A 25,578-nucleotide genomic window follows, 5' to 3' on the forward strand; every position below is an offset into this window, starting at 1 on the left:
GAGTTTTGGTGACAAGACCAGGCCAAGGTCAAGGTCCTGGGAGCTTTGCAGGCAAAGGGCAGATGCAGTGTGTGTCATCCTGGAACAGGCAAGGCCTGGAGTGGGGGCTGTGGCTACAGATTCTTTTCCTGAGTTAGAAATGGGGACTGATGAGAGAGTCACAGCACCGTTAGTGGGGCTCAGAGCCATCATGGAGGCTGACAGACATCCAGGGTCACCCGAGAGCTGATCAAGGAAAGGACTGCAGATGGCTCAGGTTGAGACATGGTTTGGGGCTCACTTGGGACTCGTCTGAGGTCGCAAGTGGGTAGTAACACTTAGTGGTGGTAAGGGTTCGGCAGCAGGGGTGGTTCCTGGGGGTTGAACTGCTCTGGGAGGACCGGAAGGCCTTGGGAAGTGAAGTAAGGAGTGTCTGGGGTGGACTAGGAGATGGTCAGCTTTGTGTTCCAGGAGTGCACGATGGAAGCTCCAAGGTGGCAGACAGGGCTGTGGTATGGTCACAGGCCCTGACAGATTTCCCACTTCACTCTTTCCCTCCTTTCCTTCCTTTCTTCTTCCTTCCTCCCTCTGCCCTTGTTCTTCCTTTTTCATCCTCCTCCTCTCCCTGCCTCCCTCCCTCCCTCCTGTCCTTCTTCCCTCCATCCCTCCCTCCTTCCCTCCCTCTCTCCCTGCCTGCCTGTCTTCCCTGCTGGCTCTCTGGTAACCCCTGACTCAAGGTGAAGTGACTCACAGGTCTGTACCTGGCTGGTGGAGGACCCACCTTTGAGGCTCCCTCATGGGCATCTGGCCAGGCTTCTGTCCACTGCCACACGATTGCCTGTTCCTACGGAGTCTGATTGTGAATGACAGCTAGACCAGGAGCAGCATGTGTGATGGACAGGAACAAAACATCCTCTCTCCTCTCTCCTCCCAATGAGCCCAGGCAAAACCTTACCCCACCACCACTCCCCGCCCCTGCTCACCCATGAATGGGTGGCCAGTTTATGTGATGAAAATGGGGACGCTTACCCTGGGTTCACTCATAGGAAAGCCTGGGCAAGGATGATGCTGGAGGACTGCAGTTCCCTCTCCTCAGCTGCACCTGCCCAAGGAGCAGTGTGGCTTTGTTTCAGAGGCAGCTTCCATCTTGGGGTGATGAGCCCAGCTCTGCTGATGGCCCAGGGCTCCACATCATCCTAGGTCATACCTTTCCCTGGAAGCCACTCTCTCATCCCATCGTTACTGCAAATGATGCTGTGTGCAGATCCAAGCCGCCGCCTACATTTTCCTTTGCCTTCACTGTGGTGTGGCCCACAAAAGCATTTTTCACGTTACTAAGCAGATGCCTTCCCATTTGGCCCTGGTCTAACCTAATCTGTCTCCCTTTTGTGTTCTAGTCCATTTCCTAAAATGAGGGGGCATCAGGCTGCTAGTGGGGAACCTGGGGGGGGTCTCTTCTTTTGACACCCATCAGAAGAGGTTTATCCTCACTTAGCCTGAAGGAGGCTGAGGGTGCAGCTGCACCTTGATTTTCATCTCTGGCCAGGAGAAAAGTGCTGGGGGCTGACACCGTGAATACAGAATTGACCACCATCATCACCCCAGAGAACCTGGGCTGATCTGAGGGTGTCTGAGAACAGAAGAGGAGCTAGGGTACTTCCTTGGAGGGCACTTGTGTTTTGTATTGAATGGCAAGGGCTCGGCAGTGGTAGGCACTGACCAAAAGCCACCACACGTGGCCTGCTTATTGACCTGGGAATGAGAGACAGGAGCCAGAGCTGTTTGAGTAAACAGGATTTACACTGTGTTGCTTTATGCTCTTGTAATTATCTGATGACCCAGTTGCTGTATGTGGCAGACGGGACTTAGAAAGTAAGAGGAAAATTCTTCTGACTTGAAATTATGGAGCAATTTAGGACCACTTTCATAAATTATTTTCTAACTCTGGAAGGGCCAGAAATGACCCGACTCTAATTTATCTATGCTGGGCCCACCTGAAGGCATACTAAGAGTCTGTATATGGCCATGCCCAGACACATACACTGAGTCAGCTCTCAGCTCCCGGTACAGTGAACCTGGGCTGGGCAGTCTTTAAATTTAACTTGAATTTACTTTTAGCTTTCAGGATCCAGTTTTCACCAGGATCGTCCTTTGCAACTGAGTAGGCAAAGGCTGTTGAGGATGGAAACTTCCCTGGTGCAATCAGCATACAGCTGGTTGGGCAGAAAAGCGATGGCCCAGGCAGTGAGAGGCAGAGCGGACCTTACCCCAGGGGCAGCTGACTGCAGAGCCCAGCTGGTCACCACTCTGCTCTGGTATCTTTCTGGTGCCTAGGATTTGGGTCATAATTTAGGAATTCAGATTTTGGTTTGGTTGACTTAGATGCAAACTTAATTATTAAATATTACTCTTTGTGAGTCCAGGTTCTGTCCACAGATGATGCAACATTTCAAAACTTGTGAGGTTGTCTTTCCTTTGGAATTTGCAATTTTGCTGAGAGCTTTCACCGATTAAACCAAGAGCGACTAACCCTTACTGAGCACTTACAAAGTAGCAGGCACCATTAAGTCACTCACAGGCATTAATATGCGTGGGCTCATAGAACCGTGCCTGGCCCAGAGGGAGGCTGTATCACGTTTGCTCTCCTTATTCTTACAGATCCTATGAAGCACGTAGTTACCCAGTTCACAGATAATGAAACTGAGGCACAGAGAGATTAAATAATTTACCCAAGGTTCCAGAGCCACCCAGTGAAGAGCTGTGATTTGAAGACAGGCTGTTTGGCTCCAGAGCTTGGTGCTTAACCACTACTCAGAATCCTACACAGGACACAGTAAAGCTGAATGTTCTCGGAGTGTGGGGCTCAAAAAGGGAGAATGAGGAGCTGAGAGGTGGTGGGCAGTCTTCAAGGAAGGGGCAGCTATTGAGGAGGAGGCTGGGACACAGGGTAGCCAGGGGACAGGAGGCTGTGGGCCCCAGAAGCAACGACCCTCTTGGCGTCACACCAAGCACAGGCTAGCCTGCCGGGGTCCTGCCCCATGCCCCTTGGGTGGCTGGGAATTGGAGATCCATTGTGAGGGGGGATAAGAGCAGCCAGAATTGCTTCCCACTTCTCAGACTGTTGGGCTTCAAGTCTCTCTCTGTTTCCTTCACACTGCCAACATCTCAGATGTATAAGAAACTCATGTGATCAATTTTTGTACAGCAATTTCCTGATGAAATAGCCTAGAACTTTCTTTACCAAATTGGCAGAGAAAAGACAGAATAAAATAGCTCAAAGTGAAAGTGATTTTAAGATAATGAAAAATGGCCAGACACAGTGGCTCACACCTGCAATCCCAGAACTTTGGGAGGCTGAAGCAGGTGGATTACTTGAGTTCAGGAGTCCAAGACCAGCCTGGGCAGCATAGCAACACCCTGTTCTCTATAAAAAATGCAAAGATTGGCCAGGCATGGTGGCATGTACCTATAGTCCCAGGTACTCAGGAGGCTGAGGTGGGAAAACCGCTTGAGCCTGGGAGGAGGGGGTTGCAGTAAGCTGAGATCACACCACTGCACCTCAGCCAGGGTGACAGAGTGAGACCCTGTCTCAAAATAATAATAATAATAATAATAATAAGAGAACTTTTCAGTAGCGGCAACACCAGCACATTTTGATGTCTAGAACTGACACAGGGAAGGAACATGAGCAAGACAGACATGCATAGGATGGAGGCCAAGGGCTCACAGGAGATTCTGGAATGAAAATCTTGCAGGAGCGATTCAAGGGGCATAAGTCACATGCCTTGAACAGAATCGGGAAAGAGTGTGGCTGAGGCAGAACCAAATGAGAGGCCAAAAGTAGGCATAATCTGTGTTTCCTGTCTGGGCTTTTGTTTGACTTTTTGAAAGTTAGCTTCCTGGGTTACCTTCTGATTTGTTCATAGATGTGGTGTTGCCTAATGAGCTGGACCATGCTAAGCTCTTAAGGCAGGTATCATATCCCCAGCCCTGCAGATTTGCCATATGCCTGAGTGTTCACTGAAGGAGGGACTGAATTCCTAACTGGGGTTATGAGAAGCAGCTTGGCAGGGGTGGGGAGTGCCTTGGATGTGAGAACTATGGACAACCAGACCTTCCCCAAAGAAAATAAGACCAAGTGTTTATAAAGCTGGAGAAATCACAGGCCAGAAAATACTTCTATGTCATGCTGGCTTTCCAGGTACAAGCCCCTGTGAGAAGCAAGTACAAGACCTGAATGGAATATGGAGCCAGGTTCCTGTGGCAGGGGCACAGGAAGGAGGAGGTCCCAGGGAAGGAAAGCCAAAGCCCCTGGCCTGTGCTACCACAAAATGCACAGCAAGGCCAAGGCCATGAGACACACTGTCAGGAAGCATCCCTCTGCCCTTCCCACCCACCTACCATCACCTGCTGAAGTTCCCACCTGATCCACATCACTTTCTCAGCGGTGTGTCCTGGTCAGCGCAGAGCCCTGACATGTGTGGCTGCAGCTTAGAGCTGAGTGTGGATTGAAAAAGTCCAGGCCGCTAGTTAGATTTTCTTATGCCTTTTGATTTTCATACACCATAAATTCAGATGTGCATATAAAACATACGTTTAGTATTAAATTGATCAAGTGAATATACATGCAGCCGTCACTGAGGTGAAGAAATAGAACGCGGCTGGGACCACAGAAGTTCCCTTTTCATCACACCCCACCTTCCACTTGGAGGCAACCATTTTCCTGACTTTTAAGATCCTAGTTTGCTTGTTTTCCTTTGTGGGTTCACCAACTTTGACTTCACGGCTAAACTCTAAGTTTGTGTCACCTTTCGTTTCACTTTATGTAAGTGGAATCATTGAAAATGGACTCCTGTGACTTCTTTTGCTCACATTGTTTGTGCAATGTGTCTGCCTCATGCTGGCAGGTGTAGCTGCTATGGGCTCTTCTCATTGCTGGGTAGTGTCCCATTGTAGGAATGTGCTATGATTCCTGCATCCATCCCATTGGAATTCCTGGAAAGTGCTTCCATGAACATTCTGTAGTGTTTCCTGATGAACATTTGTAAGCATCCCTGGAGAACGGGCTAAGTGTAGAATGTCTGGGTTGAGGGAAGCTCTGCCTCCACCTTTACTAAATAACACCAGAATGACTCCATAGTAGTGGCACCAATTTACCCTGCACCAGCAAGGTGGAGATGGCCTGGTGCTGTGGCCTCAGAACTCAGCTTTGTCAGACTTCTTGTTTTTGTCAGTCTTGTACATGAAGGTGTCTTATGGAGTTTTACTTTGCTTTTCTCTCAGTTACCAATGAGATTGAGGGTCTCTATATGTTTGTCAATGATTTAGATTTTCTTTTCTGAATTACCTGCTCAGGTATTTTTGACATCCTCCTCTTTGATTGGGTATTCTCTTGCAATAATGAGTAGGCTTTCTTTCTGCAATCCAGACATGAGTTGTGGGCAGGTATTGTTTTAATTGCCTCTCACTCACCCCACCCTAGGGTAATAGGGATGTCTGAACACTCCACAGCTGACACTGGATGAGGCCAACGCAGTTAATTAATCACAGATACTCACAGCCGAGAGGAAGACCATGCAGGGCCACGGGGGACTGCACATGGGAAAAGAGTGAACCAGCAGGGGCTAGGGGAAGCAGGCTCTGCACCCCTGGTCCCCACCAGAGGATGTGATTGACTTGTTTGAATAATTCCACAATAGACACCTACTACTCAGGGATGAGCAGAAACTGTGCCTGGTCCCCTTGATAAGAAGGGGGGTTTGGCTGGGGTGCCTCATCCATGGGTCTGTGTGGGAGGGAACTTGCAGTTAGGCCACTCAGATCCTCTCAATTTTACCAGATGCCAAGGCAGCATATAACTTAGAACTTTAATTTGGGGCCATGCCACAGACGTATGTGTTGCAAATATCCTCTCTCACTTTGTGGCTTACCTTTGCCCCTTTTTTAGGGCATTTCGACAAACAGAGAGATTCTTTCTGAATGAGTGGTACCTTTTATATCTCAATTAATTCTTACTAGTCTAGAGTCAAATCCATTCTCTATATTCCCTTCTGAAAACTTAGCTGTATGACCATTAGTTTGACTTTGAATCTAAACTGAATATAAGTGGATCAAATATGCCTCCAACTTCCTGGTCCTTTAGGGAGACCAAGGCCCCAGTGACTTCCCTGAACCCATTGTTTTCTCAAGGTGAATTTTGCCCATGGCTGCTCCCCATTGCCTCTTCTAGCTGTGGCCAACACAGATCTCAAGCCAAAACTGCCAGAGCCCCTCAGGGACACTCTGAGACTTGAGTGTCCATCCAGCCCCTTCCAGTCCAGCCTCCATGTGCTGTTAGTACAGGTTCATTTAACATAGCTGGGTGCCATTACACTGTGCTGCTGATCAAGGCCCAACAGGCAGTTGGGAGTGAGGACCACCCACCTCCACAGGCAGGTAACCTTCCTGATCATGGGACTCGACTGTGAAGATGGCTGTGGATGGAACATTCCCTCCATTGTCTCTGTAATTGCTATTATTTTAATAAACAGAACTCAGCTCATTCAAGAGACCGTTCAACTGCAGATGTAATTTTCTCCCCTGTAAGCACGAGGGTTAAAAATACCAAATTATCATTGCGTGTGTTGGTTTTCATTGCTATTATGTGGAAATGGTATAATAGCAATGTACTAGCAAATACATACAAGAGCCAAGTACAGTCTGGAGCCCCTTCTCTGTGTTAATTCATCATCCTCGAAACCTCCCATATATCATCCCTTCCCCTACTGGTATCCAGCATTCATCTTTATTCCGTGCTGAACCTGTGGCCTGAGGTGCCTCCATTGGACCTGTATCAGTAAAGCTCTCCCATGCAAGTGGCCAGGCCAGTCAGCCACCAGCCTTGCTCTCTGCCACATCCACCATCGGGGGAAGTGGCTTCAGATGGAGCCCTCCAAGAGGAGGCCGTGGAGTCACTGTTTTCATTGTCAAGTATCTGAAATATCTTTAAGAAGAAAGACTACTGTCATCTGTGAACATTAGTCATCTTCTAGAAAAACTAGAGAGAATGGGCTTAAAATAAAACCAGGAACATCCGAAGAAACTTGGAGAAAGCCAGAATGAGAAATGGTAGCATATACGAGAGAGGGTGCTGGTAGTTTTATTCGTAAAGATAAAGACCGGTGTGTCTGTGCCAGAGCCTGGGAGCCACACTGAGTCCTTCCTTTCCCTCCTCCTGTCCTCCAGTTAGCCACCAAGCTGTGTCCACTGTCCTCACACCCACCAAAATGCTGACTGCAGGCTGGGAGGGGCTCTGCCTGCTTCCCCACATGTCTTCCCAGTCCCCAACAGTGGCTGGTGCATGACGGCCCTCAGCAAGCACTGGTTGGACTACAGTATTGATGAGTTGCTTGGGACTCTGTCTGCCCCTCTCCACTCCTTCCCCTCTCTCTGTCAAAACCCTGGCCATCTCCAGCATGACTTCCAGTGCACTCTCCCTCCAAACCACAAGCAGGATCTCTTTAAAATCCACTAGCAGTTCTGCCGCCCCCTCCTTTGCAGGTGCTTCGTGGCTCCTCCTGGCACAGGATGGAGCCTTGACTCTTCTGATGCCCCTCGAATCTGGACACTGCTTCCCTGTGCAGCCTCCTCTTCCATGGCTTCTCACCCTCCCATTGTTCTCCACCTTCTTGCAGTGCTGTCAGGATGCCCACCTCATGCTTCTTTGCCTGCTGAGCCCCTGCCCGGACCACCTCCCCACCCTGACTATCTGGCAGACACTGTCTTGTCCCCCAGTTCTCACTCAAGGATTGCTCCCTCTGGGAATTCTTCCCCAGGAATCTCCCCCACCCCATCGTTTTGGAGGCAGCACACCATCCACAGTGTTCTCTGGTCACCTTGTTTTAATGCCTGTTACAGTGCTGGCCATGCCACTCTTTCAGCTGGTCAGTGCGTTCTTATCAAAGGCCAGGCACCATCCTGGACACCAGGGATGTGGCAGTGATCAAGGCACTGGGCCCTCCTCTCCTGAAGCTCCTATTGGAGGGAGGGAAGTGGAGTGCACAAGTCAGCACATAGATGTACAGGAAAACATCACTGTGGTGCAGCGGCCCTTATAGTCATTCTGTAACTGGTCATTCAGTGCCTAATCACACTTGGCATGTATTGAATGTCTGCCATGTGTTGTTTTATCAGCAGTGGAGGCATGCAAGCTCATGGATCCCTCATGGTTTCCTCATCTTGCAACTGAGGAAAATGCAGCTTGGAAGGGAGAACCTGCTTTCAAGCCTGAGCTCTGAGCTCTCACCTGCCTTGCCATGATACTGGTCATCTGATGTCCCATCAAGGGGGTCATAGTCCCCTTGGAGGCCCTTAAATCATCAGTGGGGGTGGGGGGTGTCACCTGGTGCTTTCTCAGAGGAAGTGACTTCACAGCAGGGACATGAAGGCTGCACAGGCGTCCGTTAAACACAAGGGGAGAGGGTGCAGCCTGTCCCTGCCTGAGGGAACAGCCCAGGTGAGACTCAGAGGGAGAAGCAAGCCTGGAAAACTGGAGGAAAAAAGGCTTGAAGGGTTAGAGAAGTGCCAGAGCTGAGGGCAGGTAGAGGCTGAGATGTGCAGAGCCGTGAAAGTGTGTTGAGCACTTGAGGCTTTGTTCCTGGAGCAGTCAGAAGCCAAGGGACAGTTGTGACTTGATCTATATGAGGCTCTTCTGACGGCTGATGGAGAACAAATTGACCAGGCACCAAAGTGGACACATAATGACCAGTCTGGCCAAATCATTCCAACAAAGAGGATGGGGTCAGGACTAGGGTGGAAGCTGGAGAAATAGAAGTGGTTGGAGCCGAGAATGAAAGGGAGAAAAACAGGCAGCACTTGGACATTGTTTGGTTTGAGGATGAGGAGGAGAAGGATAGGAGACAAGGATGCCCCCAGAGTGTCTGGGACAGGCAGATGGCCCGCTGAAGATACTGTTGATAGAGATGCAAACACAAGGAAAGGATGTCGATGTTGGGGACATGTGTGCATCCCTGGTCCCCAGGGAGCATCTGAGTGGCAGTTGGGTGGTTGAGGCTGGCACATGAGAGAGTTGGCTGGTTATTCAAACCTGAAAGTGTATACAGATCATGTTTGAAGCTGTGAGAGTGGATTAGTTTATTGAGGGAAACTGAGAAAGAGATGTGCCTGTCTCTGTCCACTTTCAGCTCCTACCTGCATATCCAATATGGTAACCACTAGATAAATGTGGCTGTTTAAATTTCAATTAAAATTAAATGGTCACAGTGGCTCATGCATGTAATCCCAGCACTTTGGGACGCTGAGGCAGGTAGATCACTTGAGGTCAGGAGTTCAAGACCAGCCTGGTCAACATAATGAAAACCTGTCTCTACTAAAAATACAAGAAATTAGCCAGACATGGTGGTGGGCACCTGCAATTCAGTTACTCAGGAGGCTGAAGCAGGAGAATCACTTGAACCTGGGAGGTGGAGGTTGCAGTGAGCCAAGATCATACCATTGCACTCCAGCCTGGGTGACAAGAACAAAACTCTGTCCCAAAAAAAAAAAAAAGGAATGAAATTTAAAACTCAGTTCCTTGTTCACACTAGCCACGTTTCAAGTGCTCAGTAACCATGTGGCTAGTGGCTCCTGTTACTGCCAGTGCAGATTACAGACCATTTCCATCATCACAGACGGTTCTATTGGATAGCACTCAACTCTGTGTTATATTTATTTTGTAATCACAGTGCCCAGGCACTCAGAAAAAAACGTGCCACCCCATAACTTAGAGACCTTTAAGAAGGAGACAGGCAACGCTTTACTGCCCTAAGGGTCAGGGAAGGCACCCCATGGGCTCTTTGGAGCCATTTAAATAAGCGATAGGCCTTGCACTGGGTGTGCACAGGAGCCATGCTGCCCCAGCCAACACACAGAAGTGTCGGCAAATGGCACTTCTCAAGCAAGAGGAGGACTCAGTCCTTTCTACATCTGTCTGACTTCACTCTTAGTTCCCTCCTGGGCCCACAGACAACTGCACGTACACTTTGAACAAATACAGCCTTTTAGGTTACTATTTAAAACAATAGAGTGATGAACTGAGAGTCTCCACAGAAAATCAGATACTGAACTTTCCATTTGGGGAACCAGTTCTGCATTGTTGTGAAGTTCATTTTCTGTTTTTGCTTTTGTTTTTCATCTTTGTTGAGGGTGTACCTTTGTCCTTTCTTTTCTTTTTCAGTCGGATGTCATGGATCAGAATTTGTTAAATTTCCTCCCAGAACAAGAACATTCAGAAGTTTATAAAATCCTTTCTTCCCATATGCTTGTGACGGATTCCCCCTCCCCAGAATACTTAAAATGTAAGTTTATTTTTTTCTGGTTTTACAAGCTAGGAAGATACAAATTTTGCTTTTGAAAGGAGGTTAGAATGAATTAAGAAGGGAGAACTAATTTTAAGAATAATTTTCCTCATGACTCAGAGCATTTCCAAGATCCTTAGAGGTATATTTTAGGTTTAAAGCTAAAACTGGAATTTGGAATATGTAAGACATTTGGCTTTTATGTGGAAAATTTGAAAGCAGAGAACTCAAGAATAATAATTTATTTTGTGTATATGACAAGATTCCTTTTTTTTTTTTACATGAGAGTCTTTTAGTAAGAAACAGTGCAAACGTCAGTGAACAATCAGCTCATCGTGGAGGATACTATGATGCTAAATTTATATACTATGAAGAAACCAACTGAAAACTGAATAATTAGGTCAAAAATCCAAATTCTGTCCTCCTGAGGCTGTTGTCTGGTTATTTATATATATTTGTGTTTTCTGTGGAATTTAGAAGTTTTTATCAAAATATTTGGCAACATGGGTGGAAGGCTAACCTTGATGCCTCATGAACCACGTGTCCCTTAATGAAGCATACACAATTGCATGAGGTAGCAAAGCTGCTTGCATCAGTGCCAGCCTGAGTCCATTTTCCATGAATAATCTGTCCTGTCGTACATCTGATTTTACTTCAAAGCAAAGCAAAAAGATTAAATTAAAGGGAGCAGCTCTATATGAGCTGCTTTATTTTAATATAACATATGAAAACAACCGGAACTAATCAGTGCCGACATTACCACCCACAGACATCTGGGGGCAAATTAAGACTAATTGGGTCCACGTATGGAACGTAGAATATCTGTGAGCTATGGAAGGAAACCCGTGCAGCAAGGGTTACAGACCAGGTCCCAAAGTCAGTCGTAATGAGAGAACCAGCCTGGCCGTGTGTAGACTAAATCCCGTAGAGTTTTCACAAAGACGTTTCTTGTTTAGTCTGAGTCTGTGCGATGCTCACGACCCCTTTCTCTCCTCTTCTTCCTTTAACGGCCCAGCTGACAGCGATTTAGAGTTTTATTGCCACCTTCTCAGAGGCAGCTTGAACCCAAAGGAATTTCCAACTTATGAATACATAAAATTTGTAGGAAATTTTCGCTCTTACAACAATGGTAAGCTTTAATTGTCATATAATTGTGACAGCATCTTTTCTCATGCAAACGTGCACATGGGGGCATTAGGAATCACCCAGGGAGGAGGAGGGAGAATGTGTGCTTTTCGCATTTGCATTTGAATTTTCGAGTTCCCAAAATGTGTTTTCCTTCTCATCGATGTTCTCTCCCATTCGAGAAGAACACACTCCCACACCTGTTCGTGCCAGTGCACACAGTGCCGCTGAAACACATGTTATTCGTTTATTTATCTTCAGCTGATGAAATAATTCTGTACTGTGCAAAACAGCGTAAAGAACAGGCTTAACCGGCCTACTCGGCCAAACAGGCCTTCGTTGTGACTTGAAGATCTATAACCTTGCCTTCTGCATTTTCTCCCACCTCTTGCAGTACCGCTGTGAGCATGTTTTAGTAGACCTGGTCCGTAGCTCTTCTGCTCACCGTGGCCCTAATGCACAGCAAAGGGTCCATGTTACAATCAGCCAGCAATCTGCATTGGATGAATTATCAAGCAGGATAAGCCAAGCAGCAAAATCTTATTTTCTGAAATTACCCGGATACCTAATTGTCCAAATTCTGGCTGCAGAGACTATAGCTCTGAACTAGACTAAAACACTTGTTTTTACTTTTGACCCATGCAAAATAGGAATGCAGGCATGAGGCCAGGAATTCAGAAACCCAGTCCACAGCCAACTTGGTTACAGGCCTAGCACAGGAAGGCCTGCATTTTGTTTTCTCTGCTCCTCCAAACTCATCACAAAACAAAGAACATTTCATAAAACAGCAAAGATGGAAAAATAATAATAATAAAAATTGACAGGGAATGGGGAAAAAGAAGAGGAAATGAGAAAAATACCAAAGGAAACAAAAACAGAAAGATGAGCTGCAGAAATGAGGGGGAGACGCAGAGAGCAGATGATGACAGCATCGACTTCTGCTGCGTTCACTACCGCGGTTTCACGCTGGATGTGGTGGGTCTATTCCCCCTAGTCAAATTAGTCATACACAGGGTTTCTATTAGAAACAGCCAAAGTAATGGCACCACGTCCTCACACTTAGGCTAACCAGGATTTTTCCCTCAACCTCAGATGGTCCTTCATTGTATGTTATTTGCATAAATGTACATGCTTTGTTTAAAAGGCTCCAACTAGATGCTAAACCTTTAGTGTGATCCTGCCAGCATGATTTTCAGGTCCAGTGTGCAGGGCTTATGCCTGAATGGTGGGCTCCTTGGCTGACTGGGAGGCCCTTCTGGGGACAGACCCATCCAGGGCTTAAGATGGTCCGAAGTTGTAAGAGGTCCATCTTCCCAAGTGGGCCCCTAAATCTGGGCAAAGCCAGATGAAACCAAGACCTAAGCATGCCTCATCTTACTGATCTGAAAGGCTTGCCCAGACTTCATGAAATGAATGTTTAATGAACCACACAAAGAAGTAAATGGAGGCTCGCTGGGCTACTCAGTTAAAGAAACTGACCTAAGAGGTACCTTGTAGAGAACACGACATCATACAAACCCTGGTACAGTGGTTCTTTGGGTGAGACTTGTTAAAATGCAGATTCTTGGGCTTTGCCCTAAAGAGTCTAGTTCAGGAGATGGGAGGGTAGGGCCCAGGAATGTGCAGCTGGGGAGTACTGTGTGTTCCGATTCCAGGGGTCATGGGCTTTGAAAAGCACTGCCCTAGTGTGATACCGGTGCCATTCTATAGATAATGTAATGGAATTCCTCCCAGACAACTTTATCATTGAGTTAATGTAAACACTGATTTGGAACTTTAAATGTGTGTGCTGCTTTCTCAAAAGATTAGACATAGAACTAGCACAGGGTCATGCTCACGGGTCCCTGGGAACAGGAGGCACACCTGGCCCACCACACAGGACCACACAGAGAAGCACTGGGGTTGGTCGGGAGGCTGAGTGAACCTTTACTGTAGCTTCCAAGAAAAAGAATGGGTGAGAGAGGATAGGCAGGCTTGGCACTGGTGAGTTCGAATAAGTTCAGTGGACTCTGGGAAGGAGGAACTGTCCCTAATTATCTGGTGCCTGCCTGGGGTTGGTTAGGGCAGGGGACAGGGCCCAGAAGGTGGGAGGCTGAAGGACCTGTGTCAGGTGTGGGCTTTAGGTGGGTTGGTTTGCATATGAAAGGTACCTGGAAGGTGAGTTGTTTGTCCTCCTTAGGAACTGGCTAACCCTAGAAGAGGCAGTTCATCCAGCACCAGCAAGGCTCCAGATGTCAAAGCATCAAATACAGAAAGTAGAAAACGTGGGCTGGGCGTGGTGGCTTACGCCTATAATCTCAGCACTTTGGGAGGCAGAGGCAGGCCGATTGCCTGAGGTCAGGAGTTTGAGACCAGCCTGGCCAAGGTGGCAAAACCCTGTCTCTACTAATAATACTAAAATTATCCAGGCATAGTGGTGTGTGTCTGTAATCCCAGCTACTCAGGAGGCTGAGGCATTAGAATTGCTGGAGCCTAGGAGGTAGAGGTTGCAGTGAGTGGAGATCATGCCATTGCACTCCAGCCTGGGGGACACAGTAAAACTGTCTCAAAAAAAAAAAAAAAAAGAAAAAGAAACTAGAAAACATGGCCATTACACAGCCTCCCCATACAACTTCCCCAAGTTCCCAGGTGTGGCAAAAGTTGAAAAAATAATATGTAATATGTATAGAAGTAAAATGACCACTATCATCGGTGATTTTTTTTTTTAGACGGAGTCTCACTCTGTAACCCAGGCTGGAGTGCAGCGGTGCAATCTCAGCTCGCTGCAACCTCCACCCCGGGGTTCAAGCAATCCTCCTGCTTCAGCCTCCTGAGTAGCTGGGATTACAGGCATGTGCCACAATGCCCAGCTAATTTTTGTATTTTTAGTAGAGATGGGGTTTCACCATGTGGGCTGGGCTGGTCTCAGACTCCTGACCTCAGGTGATCTACCCGCCTTGGCCTTGTATTTTTATAGGACATCAGCTCACACCTTAAATAACTATTTAGGAAACCCACCTTGGTCCATTATCGTGAAAAGTCTTAGCATTTCTGCAAGGCTGTTTGGTTGGTACAGTGTTACATGGTACATTCTTATTTGATGCCTGCTCTTTTTTTTTTTTTTTTTAAATAAATAATGGAATGGAAAGGACAGCAACCATTACTCACTGCACCTGCTTCCTGGGCCTAGTGTAGTCCTTACCTAGCACATAAATAAACAGCGGATAAAAGTAGGTTGACCTAAAGTGAGGCTTCTTGATCTTGGCTCCAGGACACAGCTACTGGATTTCAAGAGTGTTATCTCTCTGAGTCTCAAGTCTTTGGTCTGAACCCTGTTCTGATCCAAGACTTGAGACTCAGAGAGAACACTCTTCCCTGGGAGCTAACATAGCTGTCCTCAGCCAGCTGCACAGTGCTCTGGGGATAGAGCATATTCACACAGAAGGGCTGCAGCTACTTCTTTGGCCATAAATTCAAAGTGGAAATTGAACATAGGTGGGTACTGGAATGTGTCACTTCTGATGCCTTATGACTTGTCCACACTGAGGGCTTCTGAAGCAGCAGTGCATGGCTGGGGAAGTTCATCTGTGGGCCCTGTGCACTCCGCACTCTGTGCCTCCCACCTCCATTAGGCCCCCTCCTCACCTCAGCTGCCTGGGTGTTTGGAGGCCCCCTTACCTGACGTGCCTACCCAGGACCCCCCGCCACATGCTTCTGATACTCTCTCTCTTTTTAAAATATTTTCAGCACTTTTGGGTTTTTTTTTGAGACAAGGTCTTACTATTGCACAGACTGGAATGCAGTGGCGCCATCATAGTTCACTGCAGCTGCCACCTCCTGGGCTCAAGAGATGCTCCCACCTCAGCCTCCTGAGTAGCTGGAACTACAGGTGCATGCTGTAACACCTGGCCGATTCTTCTATTTTTTGGTAGAGATTAGGTCTTACTGTGTTACTCGGCCTGTTCCCAAATTTCTGAGCCCAAGCAATCCTCCCACCTTGGCCTCCCAAAGTGCTGAGATTACAAGCATGAGCCGTGCACCCAGCTTAACTTGTATTTTAGATTCGGGGGGTACATGTGCAGGTCTGTCACCTGGGTACCCTGCCTGATGCTGAGGTTTGCAGTACCACTGATCCAGTGAGCACAGCATCCTATAGACAGCCCCTCAGGCTTCACCTTTTCCCTCCTTCCCCCCACCAGCAGCCCCCAGTATCCACTGCTCCCATCTTCATGTCCACAGGTACTCAACATTTAGCTCCCACTTATCAGTGAGAGCATGTGGTATTTTGTTTTCTGTTTCTGTGTTAATTCGCTTGGGATAATGGCCGCTAGCTGTATCCATATTGTCATAAAGGACATGTTTTCATTCTTTTTGTGGCTGTATAGTATTCCATGGCTAACACACCCTCTTCTTGCTCATCTGATCAGCTGAGGTGGCCCAAGGCTCAGAGAGTCCTTGGGCCACCACTCAAAAATCACATCAACAAGGAAGCTGTAGGCCCCAAATCACAGAGAGATGTGTAGATTCAGGGCAGAGGAGAGAGGGTGAGGCTGAGCTGGAGAGTGCTCTGGGTGAGCCTCGAAGCATACAGACGGGGGTCCCATCTGGTTGTCTGTTTGCCCACATGGCTGCCCGGGATTTGTCAGGCTCTGTACATGATAGGGCTGAGTTCATAAAAATTTGAGGGGAAGGGAGGAACAAAGCCCCTTTGCTCTGGTGAATGAGGTGACATGACACTCTCCAGTTGGACATGTCCAGATTCCCCAGGGCACGATGCCCCCCTCTCCTCTGCCCCCATTCACTTTGGCAGCATAAACACAGCAGCCATTGCCCAGGTCCTTGAGCCAAGTGGAATTTTCCCCTACTTCAGTGTTCGCACATTTTGGTCACTCCTTAGGACTTCATCATTTGCCACAGATGTTCTTGGGGCAGGGGAGGGAAGACTGGACTTCACATCTTTAACCTAGATTTTTAACATATGTGAAGAAATACGTGTCAGGAAATGGGACAAGAAAGTAGTCTTTTTTTTTTTTTTTGAGACGGAATTTCGCTCTTGTTACCCAGACTGGAGTGCAATGGCGCGATCTCGGCTCACCGCAACCTCCGCCTCCTGGGTTCAGGCAATTCTCCTCCCTCAGCCTCCTGAGTAGCTGGGATTACAGGCACGCGCCACCATGCCCAGCTAATTTTTTCGCACTTTTAGTAGAGACGGGGTTTCACCATGTTGACCAGGATGGTCTCGATCTGTTGACCTCGTGATCCACCCGCCTCGGCCTCCCAAAGTGCTGGGATTACAGGCTTGAGCCACCGCGCCCAGCCTGAAAGTAGTCTTTTTTAGAAGAGTTTCACTTGAGGAGAGTTTCTATCCCAGTCTGTGCAAAGCTTTTTGGAGGACTCAGCTGGGATATGTAACCCCGTGTCCCATTCTCTTCCCCTGAAAAGCCCATGCTGGACCTGGCCAGCCAGCAGCAGTGGCATGGGCCACTAGTAGGAGCAGCCCTTGTCTTCCTCTAATCGGTTGTTTCCAGAGTAGAGCTGAAACGAGATTACTTCATTTAGGGCTATGTTTGCTTGTAACAAATATTTTAAAAAACAAAAGAGAGATGCTTTCAGACAAAAACAATCCCATCTCTTTTGCTTCTCCAGTGATATAGTGCCTCCTTTCTCAAACCCCAGGCACACATGTCCTGCAGCCCCATCTGTCCACTCTTAGTGGAAAGAAACCAGCCAGGTAATTTTCAGAGGCATGGTGAAAGGTCTTTGCTAAGGTGTCCTAATGTGCAGGCTTCCAGTTCCTGAAAGATAACTTCATGCAAGAAGAAGGCAATCCTTTCTCAGAGCCTTTGCTCCTCCTCCAGACTTGGATTTAGATGTGCGTCTGACAAATCCAGAAAGCAGTATTTCAAAAGTCGCTGGTGTCGTTCCAAATAGGTCACCCTCAGCAAACATTCCACTCTGGGCTTTCCAGAAACCACACACCAGTACAAAAGTTTCCCTGCCCTCGTTTTACCTACTCGCCTCTAACCATGCAACCAGATTTGAAATACTGGCAGAAGTGGAGGCTTTTCCGCTTACAACACTCGATTCTGTATGTTCCGTGGGATTTCTGGAGGTTGCCTCATTTTATGGCTTTGGGGTGGCTGGAATTTTTTCCTCACTGAGCTTAATTGAGATGCCTCAGTGAAAGGAACAAAGGAGATACACGCCAGACCTCACTGTGAATGGAGACACGAGTGTGGATGGCTTTGTGGAGGGAGTGTCTCACCTACTCAGGATGCTAAGAGTGGGAAGCAGAGTGTCCCCCCGCCACCCAGCAAAGAATCAGGCCCTCCTTCCCCTGCAGTGGTCAGTGCTGCTGGAGAGATCCCAGAGGAGTTAAAATCACGATACAAAAATCTGTGACCCAAGGGCATCATCCTACACAGACACCTAGAGTTCATTAAAATGGAACAATGAGAAATGGTCAGACTTTTCAGCAACCTCATCTTTCTGCTCATTTCAGCCTGGGAGTAGGAGAACCTTTCATACAAGTTGTCCCATAATTGTGATAAAAATGTGCATGAGAGATCCACTTGGAAGACAGGGACGAGGGGAGTTCACTTTCCTGAACATACAAATAATTTGAAACATCCACACCAATCATCTAGTGGATATCTTCTCATCGCTATTACACTCTTCTGGCCCTGAAAAATACTCATTTTAGTTAATGATTGCCAGGGGAAAGAAGAAATATTTGAGTAAAACATGTAGTTTCCTTTTAGAGTCATTTTTTAATCCAGCAAATTGAAAATCTGGGCTGGGCACAGTGGCTCACACCGTAATCCCAGCACTTTGGGAGGCCAGGTGAGCAGATCTTTTGAGCTCAGGAGTTCAAGATCAGCCTGGGCAACATGGCAAAACTCTGTCTCTTAAAGAAAAAGAAAAAATTAGCCAGGTGTGGTGGCTCACACCTGTGGGATGGTGAAGTGGAAGGATCACTTGAACCCGGGAGATCCAGGCTGCAGTGATCCACCACTGCACTCCAGCCTGGGCAAAAGAGTGAGACCCTGTCTCAAAAAAGAAAAAAAAAAAACTGCAAAGCCCCAGCTCTGTCTTGTGGCTCCTGCCTTTTCTCCAATGTTGCTCTTCTGTATGCAAAACAACTGAAATAAAGGAAAGAGGAAAGGGCCAAACATGCCCTGGGTAAGGTAGGCAGTGCCTGCCAAGAAGTGGGTGAGATGATCACGCTGCTCTCCTGAGAACCCAGTCACCTGGCTACTCAGAACATATTGGATCAAGCACACTATGAAGAGAAAAAAATGAGCCTGAAAATAGGGCTTAATTAGTGGGAGATGACGTCTCATGAATGTGCAGAAAGTTCTTTTCACCTCAACATTCCAAAGCCATAGCCTGAACGTTTTGGATATTTGTCACAATTGGGATTTAACTTTCTTCTTCCTGGAGCAAAACCTCATCACTAAAAGTTTCGCATCTTCCCAGACACCCGTCAGCCTTGTTTTTCATTTGTTTCAAGAAGTGCCGAGATAGCTCTTTGTCACTTCCTTGTGGACTATTAGTATGTTTTCCTCCAGCCATTGCAACTAATTTATCATAAGCAGGTCACCTCTGATGAGAATAAACTTAATTGCTCTGATGACTGAGCCGATAACTCAGTGGAACAGAGCTGTACGTCTTTCTCCAGCTCTTTGTATTCTTTTGCTGTTAACTAATGCTATTACCATTTCTGCATCTCCCTTGCTCTTTCCTGAGCCCTTTTGAAAAAAGTACACTATCACCTGAGATCGTCCTACCTTCATCATCATCTCTTTCTCCTCATGATGGCTGATTTGGGAGCTCACCTTTGTCATCAGACAGACTAGGAAGCCAAGCTTGGGTGCTTCCAGATGAGGCAGACATAAGTCATTTGGAGTCTCTGGGACTCTCCTGGTTTGGGAATCCCAAGAATGCCAGCCCAGGACAAAACTTTTTCAGGGTCTCTGAAGTTAGAGAGTGTAATGAAAGTTTCAGGACATGAAAACCTGTGGACCGTTTTCATAGGAAGACCATCAAGAAGGCACAAGGCCAGTCACAGTGAATCAAGACCTGTAATCTCAGTGCTTTGGGAGGCTGAGGCAGGTGGATGAGGTTAGGAGTTCCAGACCAGCCTGGCCAACATGGTGGAACCCCGTCTTTACTAAAAATATAAAAATTAGCCTGGCATGGTGGCTCACGCCTGGGGGATACAGCAAGACTCTATCTCAAAAAAGCAAGCAGGCACTGCATCTCTGCAGGCAGAAGCCCATGTCACACACCTGCTCTGTTTTCCATCACAGAGTGGTGATTGCCATGTGCTGATTTGCAGCAGTTTCCCTGACCAGGCCTCCTGCCAACCTGTGTTAATGTATCAGTTGGGCAGTGAGTTCACCTGCCTGCCAGTGGAACCCAGGCCATCTGCTATGGGCACCTTCCACAGCTGGCAGAGTGGACGGGCCATCAGCAGCACCCAGGTGGGTAACACTGCAGAGGGGAAGCCACCTTGGGGTCCCAAGGCCTGTGTGCTAGTTACTGGCAAGGATGAGATGGTGGCTTCCCAAACTGAACCTTAAGCAAGGGTTTAGAGCTAAGCCAGGTCATCTCATGGGTGATCCATCTGAAAAGCACATATTGAGCACTTGTGCGCAGGGCACCTGCTCAGAGCTGGAGACAGAGGATGAGCCCCAATTTTGAGTAAGATGACCCTAGGGAGGGAAATGTAGCGAGAGTGAATTGCTTTTCTCTATACTGTGAGTGGTCAGAGATCTGGGAAAACAGGGCTGCTCCTGCATTTAGTGGTTTATCCTTCTGAAAGTCTCAGGAAGCCAGTTGTAATTAGATATATTCTTTCTATTACTTAAATTGAAACAACTAATTGAATCCTTAATTAATGTCTTTAAAATACCTTGGGATACAAAGTGCCAGAGAAGTTATTCTAAGTGCTAAATATGACCATGAAGTCCCAGGGAACAGTTTGTGCCTGTGTTGCCTCTAGAATATGCAGGAAGACTCATGCTGCAGGGAAAAGTTATTTCAAACGCAACTGAAAAAATGTTCAGAGTATCTTCTTTGCCTTAATTTTCCCCAATGTTTCTTTCTTGGCCTCTATTAAAACATTCATCCTTGATTTATTATCACCCTTGACCATGCCCTCAGTTTTTTTTAAGTTTTCTGGTGGGAAAAGCGTATTGAGGAGAGACGTTGCTCCATTCTGGACATCTGTAAAATATCTAGCTCATCAAATGCAGGCTCTAAGCAATAATGAAACTTGCCTTTCAGGGACGAATTTTCATCTCTAAAGACTTAGATGCTATAAAAGAGCAGATAAAATCAGCCTGGGGGGCAGCCAGGCCAACAGGAAGCTCCGCAAAACATCCACCTAATGTCCATGTTCTAGGTCTCTGCTGCCCTTCAAGAAGCAACCAGGATCTCTTGAGGCAGCCGTTTCCCACATCAGAATCTTTTTCTGTCCCCTTCTCCTCACAGTAATCAGGGAAGACATTTCTGACAGAGCACAGGAATTTAACAGCTGAAAGAATCATTCAAAGAAGTTGCATCATTTAGAGATATATTAAGGAGGTTTTCTCTTAAATTCCTGGGAGGTCCTCAGAAGTTTGTTTGGAAGGTCTTGGTATTCTGAAAGAGTCAGAATTTTATTAGTCATTATCTGGCTGGGTAATATATCTTAGATTCAAGCAGAAAGAGTATTTCACATCTGGGAAGTTTTTTAATGTCTTATTAAACAGATGTTCACATCTGCAGACCCTTCCCTTATGTGGAATTGTTTTCCTTCCCTTTGATAAGTTTCTTGGCTCATCCTACAAATTCATTTGCAATAGCCTAAGCCAACTTGTGACAGATGTAAGCTCTCCAGAGACCACTATTTTTTATTTTGCCCACTTTATATTCATGTTTGAAAACATTACTATTTATGTGAATGAATTCAGAGAATCTATTTTGTAAAATGAATTTATTCATGTTAGTGGAGAGAAGACCACGTTATAGAATCTTTTAGAAACCTATAAATATATATATAGATTTTTTAAAGTGATTGGAAAGCTAAAATCCAAAGAAAATCTTGCAGATTTCATTCTATAATGATTTAGCTTTCTGATGCTTGGTATGTTCCTCATTAACTTGGAGAACATCGTGATAGTTCAGAATATGTAGCATATAATCAACTCCATTGTAAAAAGAAAACGCAGCATAGTTTATCAGCCATGGGGATCCTCAGCCTGGCTGCACGCTGGTGAACCTACAGAGCCTTCAAAAAGGCCAGTGCCTCGGCCTTACCCCAGAGTTCTGAATTCGCTAATCTGTTTAGGGCCCAGGCAGCAGTGCCCAGGGTCCCCAGGGCACCGACTTTGAGAATTCCACATATACAGTAAATTGTTTTTTCTCCTATTTAACAGGGTTCTTTATCCCACCTAGAAAACTCCATCTAAAAATAGCTGACTTTTTCTCTGGCTCAGAATGTCAGTAGGTTCTCCACAGCTGCCCTGAAGGCAGGGACTGAGTCTCACAGAGAAGACTTTGCTGAGGCTGCCAGAGGTGTGGGTTGGTGCCATGATGTGGTCCAATGGGTGTGGGCCTAGAATAATCCCCACGTCTGCCTTGTTAAAACCCTGGGCCTGGAGCCCAGAAACTTGATGGCATCCCTGCTCTGTAGTTTCTGAGTGATCGTGGTTAATTATAGAACCTTTCTGCGCACCTAGGAGAGTAATGCCTTCCCAGACTTATGTGAGAAGACATAAGAAGGTGCGTGAGAGTGGATTTTGTCACCTGGGCCATGCTAGGGAACTGGCGAGTTTTGTTGTAGGCATGTTCCTCTAAGGATGACCCTAAATCCTGAGCCCATCTCCTTAGTGACCCAGGCCCAGCCCCTGCATCAGCCTGGGCTCCCAAGGGGGAGTTTGAGGACAGAGGCCCTTGAACCCCAGGTGTGCCAGCCAAGACAGGGGTGGGGAAAGGGGTGTCAATGATGCTGAGACATCCCTACTTTCCCTGGGACTATCAGTGTGAGGAACACTGTCTGATTATGGAATTCACCTTAAAACACTGGCTGAAGTGAGTATTTGAACTGTTACTACAGAATGAGGCTGTCTTTTTTTTTTTGGAAACAGAGTCTGGAGTGCAGTAGTGTGATCTTAGCTCACTCCATGTCCCGGGTTCAAGCAATTGTCATGCCCCAGCCTCCCAAGTGGTTGGGATTACAGGCATGCGCCACCATGCCCAGCTAATTTTTGTAATTTTTTTTCTTTTTTTTTTTTTAGTAGAGACAGATTTCGCCATGTTGGCCAGGCTGGTCTGGGACTTATGGCATCAAGTGATCTGCCTGCCTTGGCCTCCCAAAGTGCTGAGATTACAGGCGTGAGCCACTGTGCCCGGCCTGTCTTCCCATTTTGTAGACTTTTCCCATCATAATAAGCCGTAGGGCTAGTGGAAGTGAGAGGCAGTGCTGAATACTGGTGACCAGCATGGACTCAAATCCCAGCTCTAGCAAGCTTTTTGGTCTTACACAAGTTACGTCCCCCTGTGCCTTATTGTGCAACGGGAATAATAGTATGACCTACCTCATCCAGTTGTTATAAGAATGAAATCAGTTAATATACTGTACATAAACCCTGGGGGCAGAGCTTGGCTTAGTGCTAAGCCAGCTAGGGGCTGGCTGCTGTCACCGGACAGGGGTGACAGGGCTAACCTATATGTCCTCTTCTTTCCAACCCCCCAGTGCCTAGCCCCTCCTGTAACGGTTTTGACAACACCCTTTCAAGACCTTGCCGGGTGCCACTAGGAAAGGAAGTTTGCTTCATTGCCACTGTTCGTCTGGCAACACCACAATTCTTAAAGGCAAGTACCTGAGAGGCACCTGTGCAGCGCTGTTATGATTGAGTCACATTTTGTTACATGTAGTTAATGGTCTTTTGGGAGGGAATAAATTTCAGTGAAGTTGTCACTGGCTTTGATAATTGAAGTGTCTGGCTTCTGTGCCTGCAAACACGCCCTTTCCCCTGCCCCGTTTCTGCAAGTTGTTTTGTTTGAAGACAGCATCCCTTGCTGTTCAGCCTGCAGAGGTGCTGATCAGTAACTGTGAATCTTCCTACCTTTCACACTGGCGTTAATACCATTCAGGGCAGGGCTGGGTGAGAACCTAGTGTCGGAGCGTTGGGGGTTTGTCTACCTTCTCTCATCTGTGATTGCTTCAACGTCTACAGCATGAATGTTGAGTTAAATGAGTAATTCAGATTCAGATGAAAAGCCATTTTCCACATGTTTACCACACTTCTCGGTAATGGTGTGACATTTTGGCTCCTAGGTATTTTTCCCCAGCTTGTGAAATAAATTTAGTATCAGCTAATACCGAAATTAGCTACAGATGATGAGTTTCAGTCCAACACGACTTGGAGACTTGCTCAAAATGATTTTAACTTCTGTTACCCACCATGCGTTCCTCTTGAACAAACCTAGGGTGAGCATCTGGCACCCAAGCAACTTATTTTTTTCTGCTTCCAATACAGGAAATGTGCATAGTTGACGAACCTTTAGAGGAATTCACTTCAAGGCATAGCTTGGAATGGAAATTTTTATTTCTGGATCACAGGTTTGTGAAAAGAAAAACATATTTGGGTTGGGCCCTTCTCAAGTCTTGTTTGCATGAGCCAGGCTCTCCTTGGGAGAGGTGAGTCGGCCCTGGTCCACTGAAGGAGAGGGACTGTCTCGTCCCTGCCAAGGGTGGGTGGCTTCTCTCCAACTACATCTGCTGCATTGTGAATATGTTCTGTGTTTGGGTCAGATGCCTCAGCCCCGGGGCATCTTTGGGATGATCCTTACTTGGGACCCTTCCCAGCTCCCAGTAAGGCAGCAGCAAATATGAGAGAAATCTCTCATCTCATTTTTTCAACATCCTTTGATCCTTTAGCCCAATCTTTATTTTTTCCTTTGTAACATTATTTGCAGGTGAAGAACTCCAAATCTCCCCTCCCCACCCTTTCATTTTGTATTATGCTTTGGTGTTAGGCTGACCCATTCTGTAGCTGTTTTTAATTACCCAGTAGTGATAAAGCTTATTGTTATTCTGGCCAAGTTATGCCAAGAGAAAGGAGTATCTACCGCCAAAAAAAAGTTGAGCCCTTTGGAAAACACAGCCTCTCTGGTTTTGATCATTGCAAAGTTATTTTTCTCCCCTTGTTCTTGAGAAACGAGGCCTCCATGTTGATCATGAAACATGCAGCCCTGCTCATGGGAAGGCATGGCCACCAGGGTGAGCCCTGCAGTGCGTCTCCTCCCTGACAACAAGTCCCCCTTGTCCTTGTGCAGAGCACCTCCAATCATAGGATACCTGCCTTTTGAAGTGCTGGGAACCTCAGGCTATGACTACTACCACATCGATGACCTGGAGCTCCTGGCCAGGTGCCACCAGCACCGTGAGTACCACTGCCCAGCCCAGGTGTGGAGGCCTTGCGTTCACTCCATAGGGGCCCGGACAGCAGGGCTCTGGGACTCCAGAAGTCTCTGCTCGTTACCTGGTTTCTTTTTAAGGTGGGGAACTTGGTGTTCTCTGAGATGATCTGGGGGCATGGTGGAGGCCCTCATCGGCATTTATCCCCATGTCAGGTTTTCAAAGTTAACTTGGCCCCAAACCCCAGCACCTTCCCACTACCATCCAAATAGGCGCCCTGTTTAAACCTAATTAAGAAACTAAGGTGATGCAGGGATTTTTTTTTAAGTTATGCAACACATTTCAAAGATAAAATACCGAATTCTCGTAACTGTTTTTTCATCAGCAGATATGTATTGGTCACTAGCCATAGGCCAGATACTGAGTAGGCTGGCATATGGGGATGATCAGTACCTGCTTGCCATCCTGCAGGGCAGGTCTGCTGGGAAAGCCAGAAATGGGTGATTTTGTAGAATGTTGTCGGTGCATTGAAGGGGATGTACACAGCATACTGGGGGGCTCCAGAGGACCCCCTCCACTAGTGGGGGTCAGGGAAGGCTCTTTGCCGCAGAAGAGGGAAGCACGTTAGCAGATATATGGGGGATAGGACTTACAATGTGGGGAGTAAGAATTACAAGCTTGTCCAAGTTCTCACTTAGCAAGTGGCTTCAGGAACTAACCAACTTGATGCTGTATTTTCAGTGCCAACTC

General features: G+C 47.0%; 1 protein-coding gene across 15 annotated transcripts in view; it reads left to right on the top strand.

The window, feature by feature from the left end:
• The window catches only part of NPAS2 (neuronal PAS domain protein 2), a 173,975-nt gene that overhangs the window by 117,496 nt on the left and 30,901 nt on the right, over positions 1-25,578 (top strand). For all 15 annotated transcript variants that reach the window (XM_035271767.3, XM_035271763.3, XM_035271764.3 and 12 more), the window contains 5 exons: positions 10,193-10,313; positions 11,329-11,442; positions 23,161-23,279; positions 23,948-24,030; positions 24,747-24,853. In XM_035271767.3, the coding sequence (XP_035127658.3) occupies positions 10,193-10,313; positions 11,329-11,442; positions 23,161-23,279; positions 23,948-24,030; positions 24,747-24,853 (544 nt within the window). The remainder of the gene's footprint in view (positions 1-10,192; positions 10,314-11,328; positions 11,443-23,160; positions 23,280-23,947; positions 24,031-24,746; positions 24,854-25,578) is intronic.

This window comes from Callithrix jacchus, chromosome 14 (assembly GCF_049354715.1).
Source record: "Callithrix jacchus isolate 240 chromosome 14, calJac240_pri, whole genome shotgun sequence".
Classification (NCBI taxonomy): domain Eukaryota; kingdom Metazoa; phylum Chordata; class Mammalia; order Primates; family Cebidae; genus Callithrix; species Callithrix jacchus.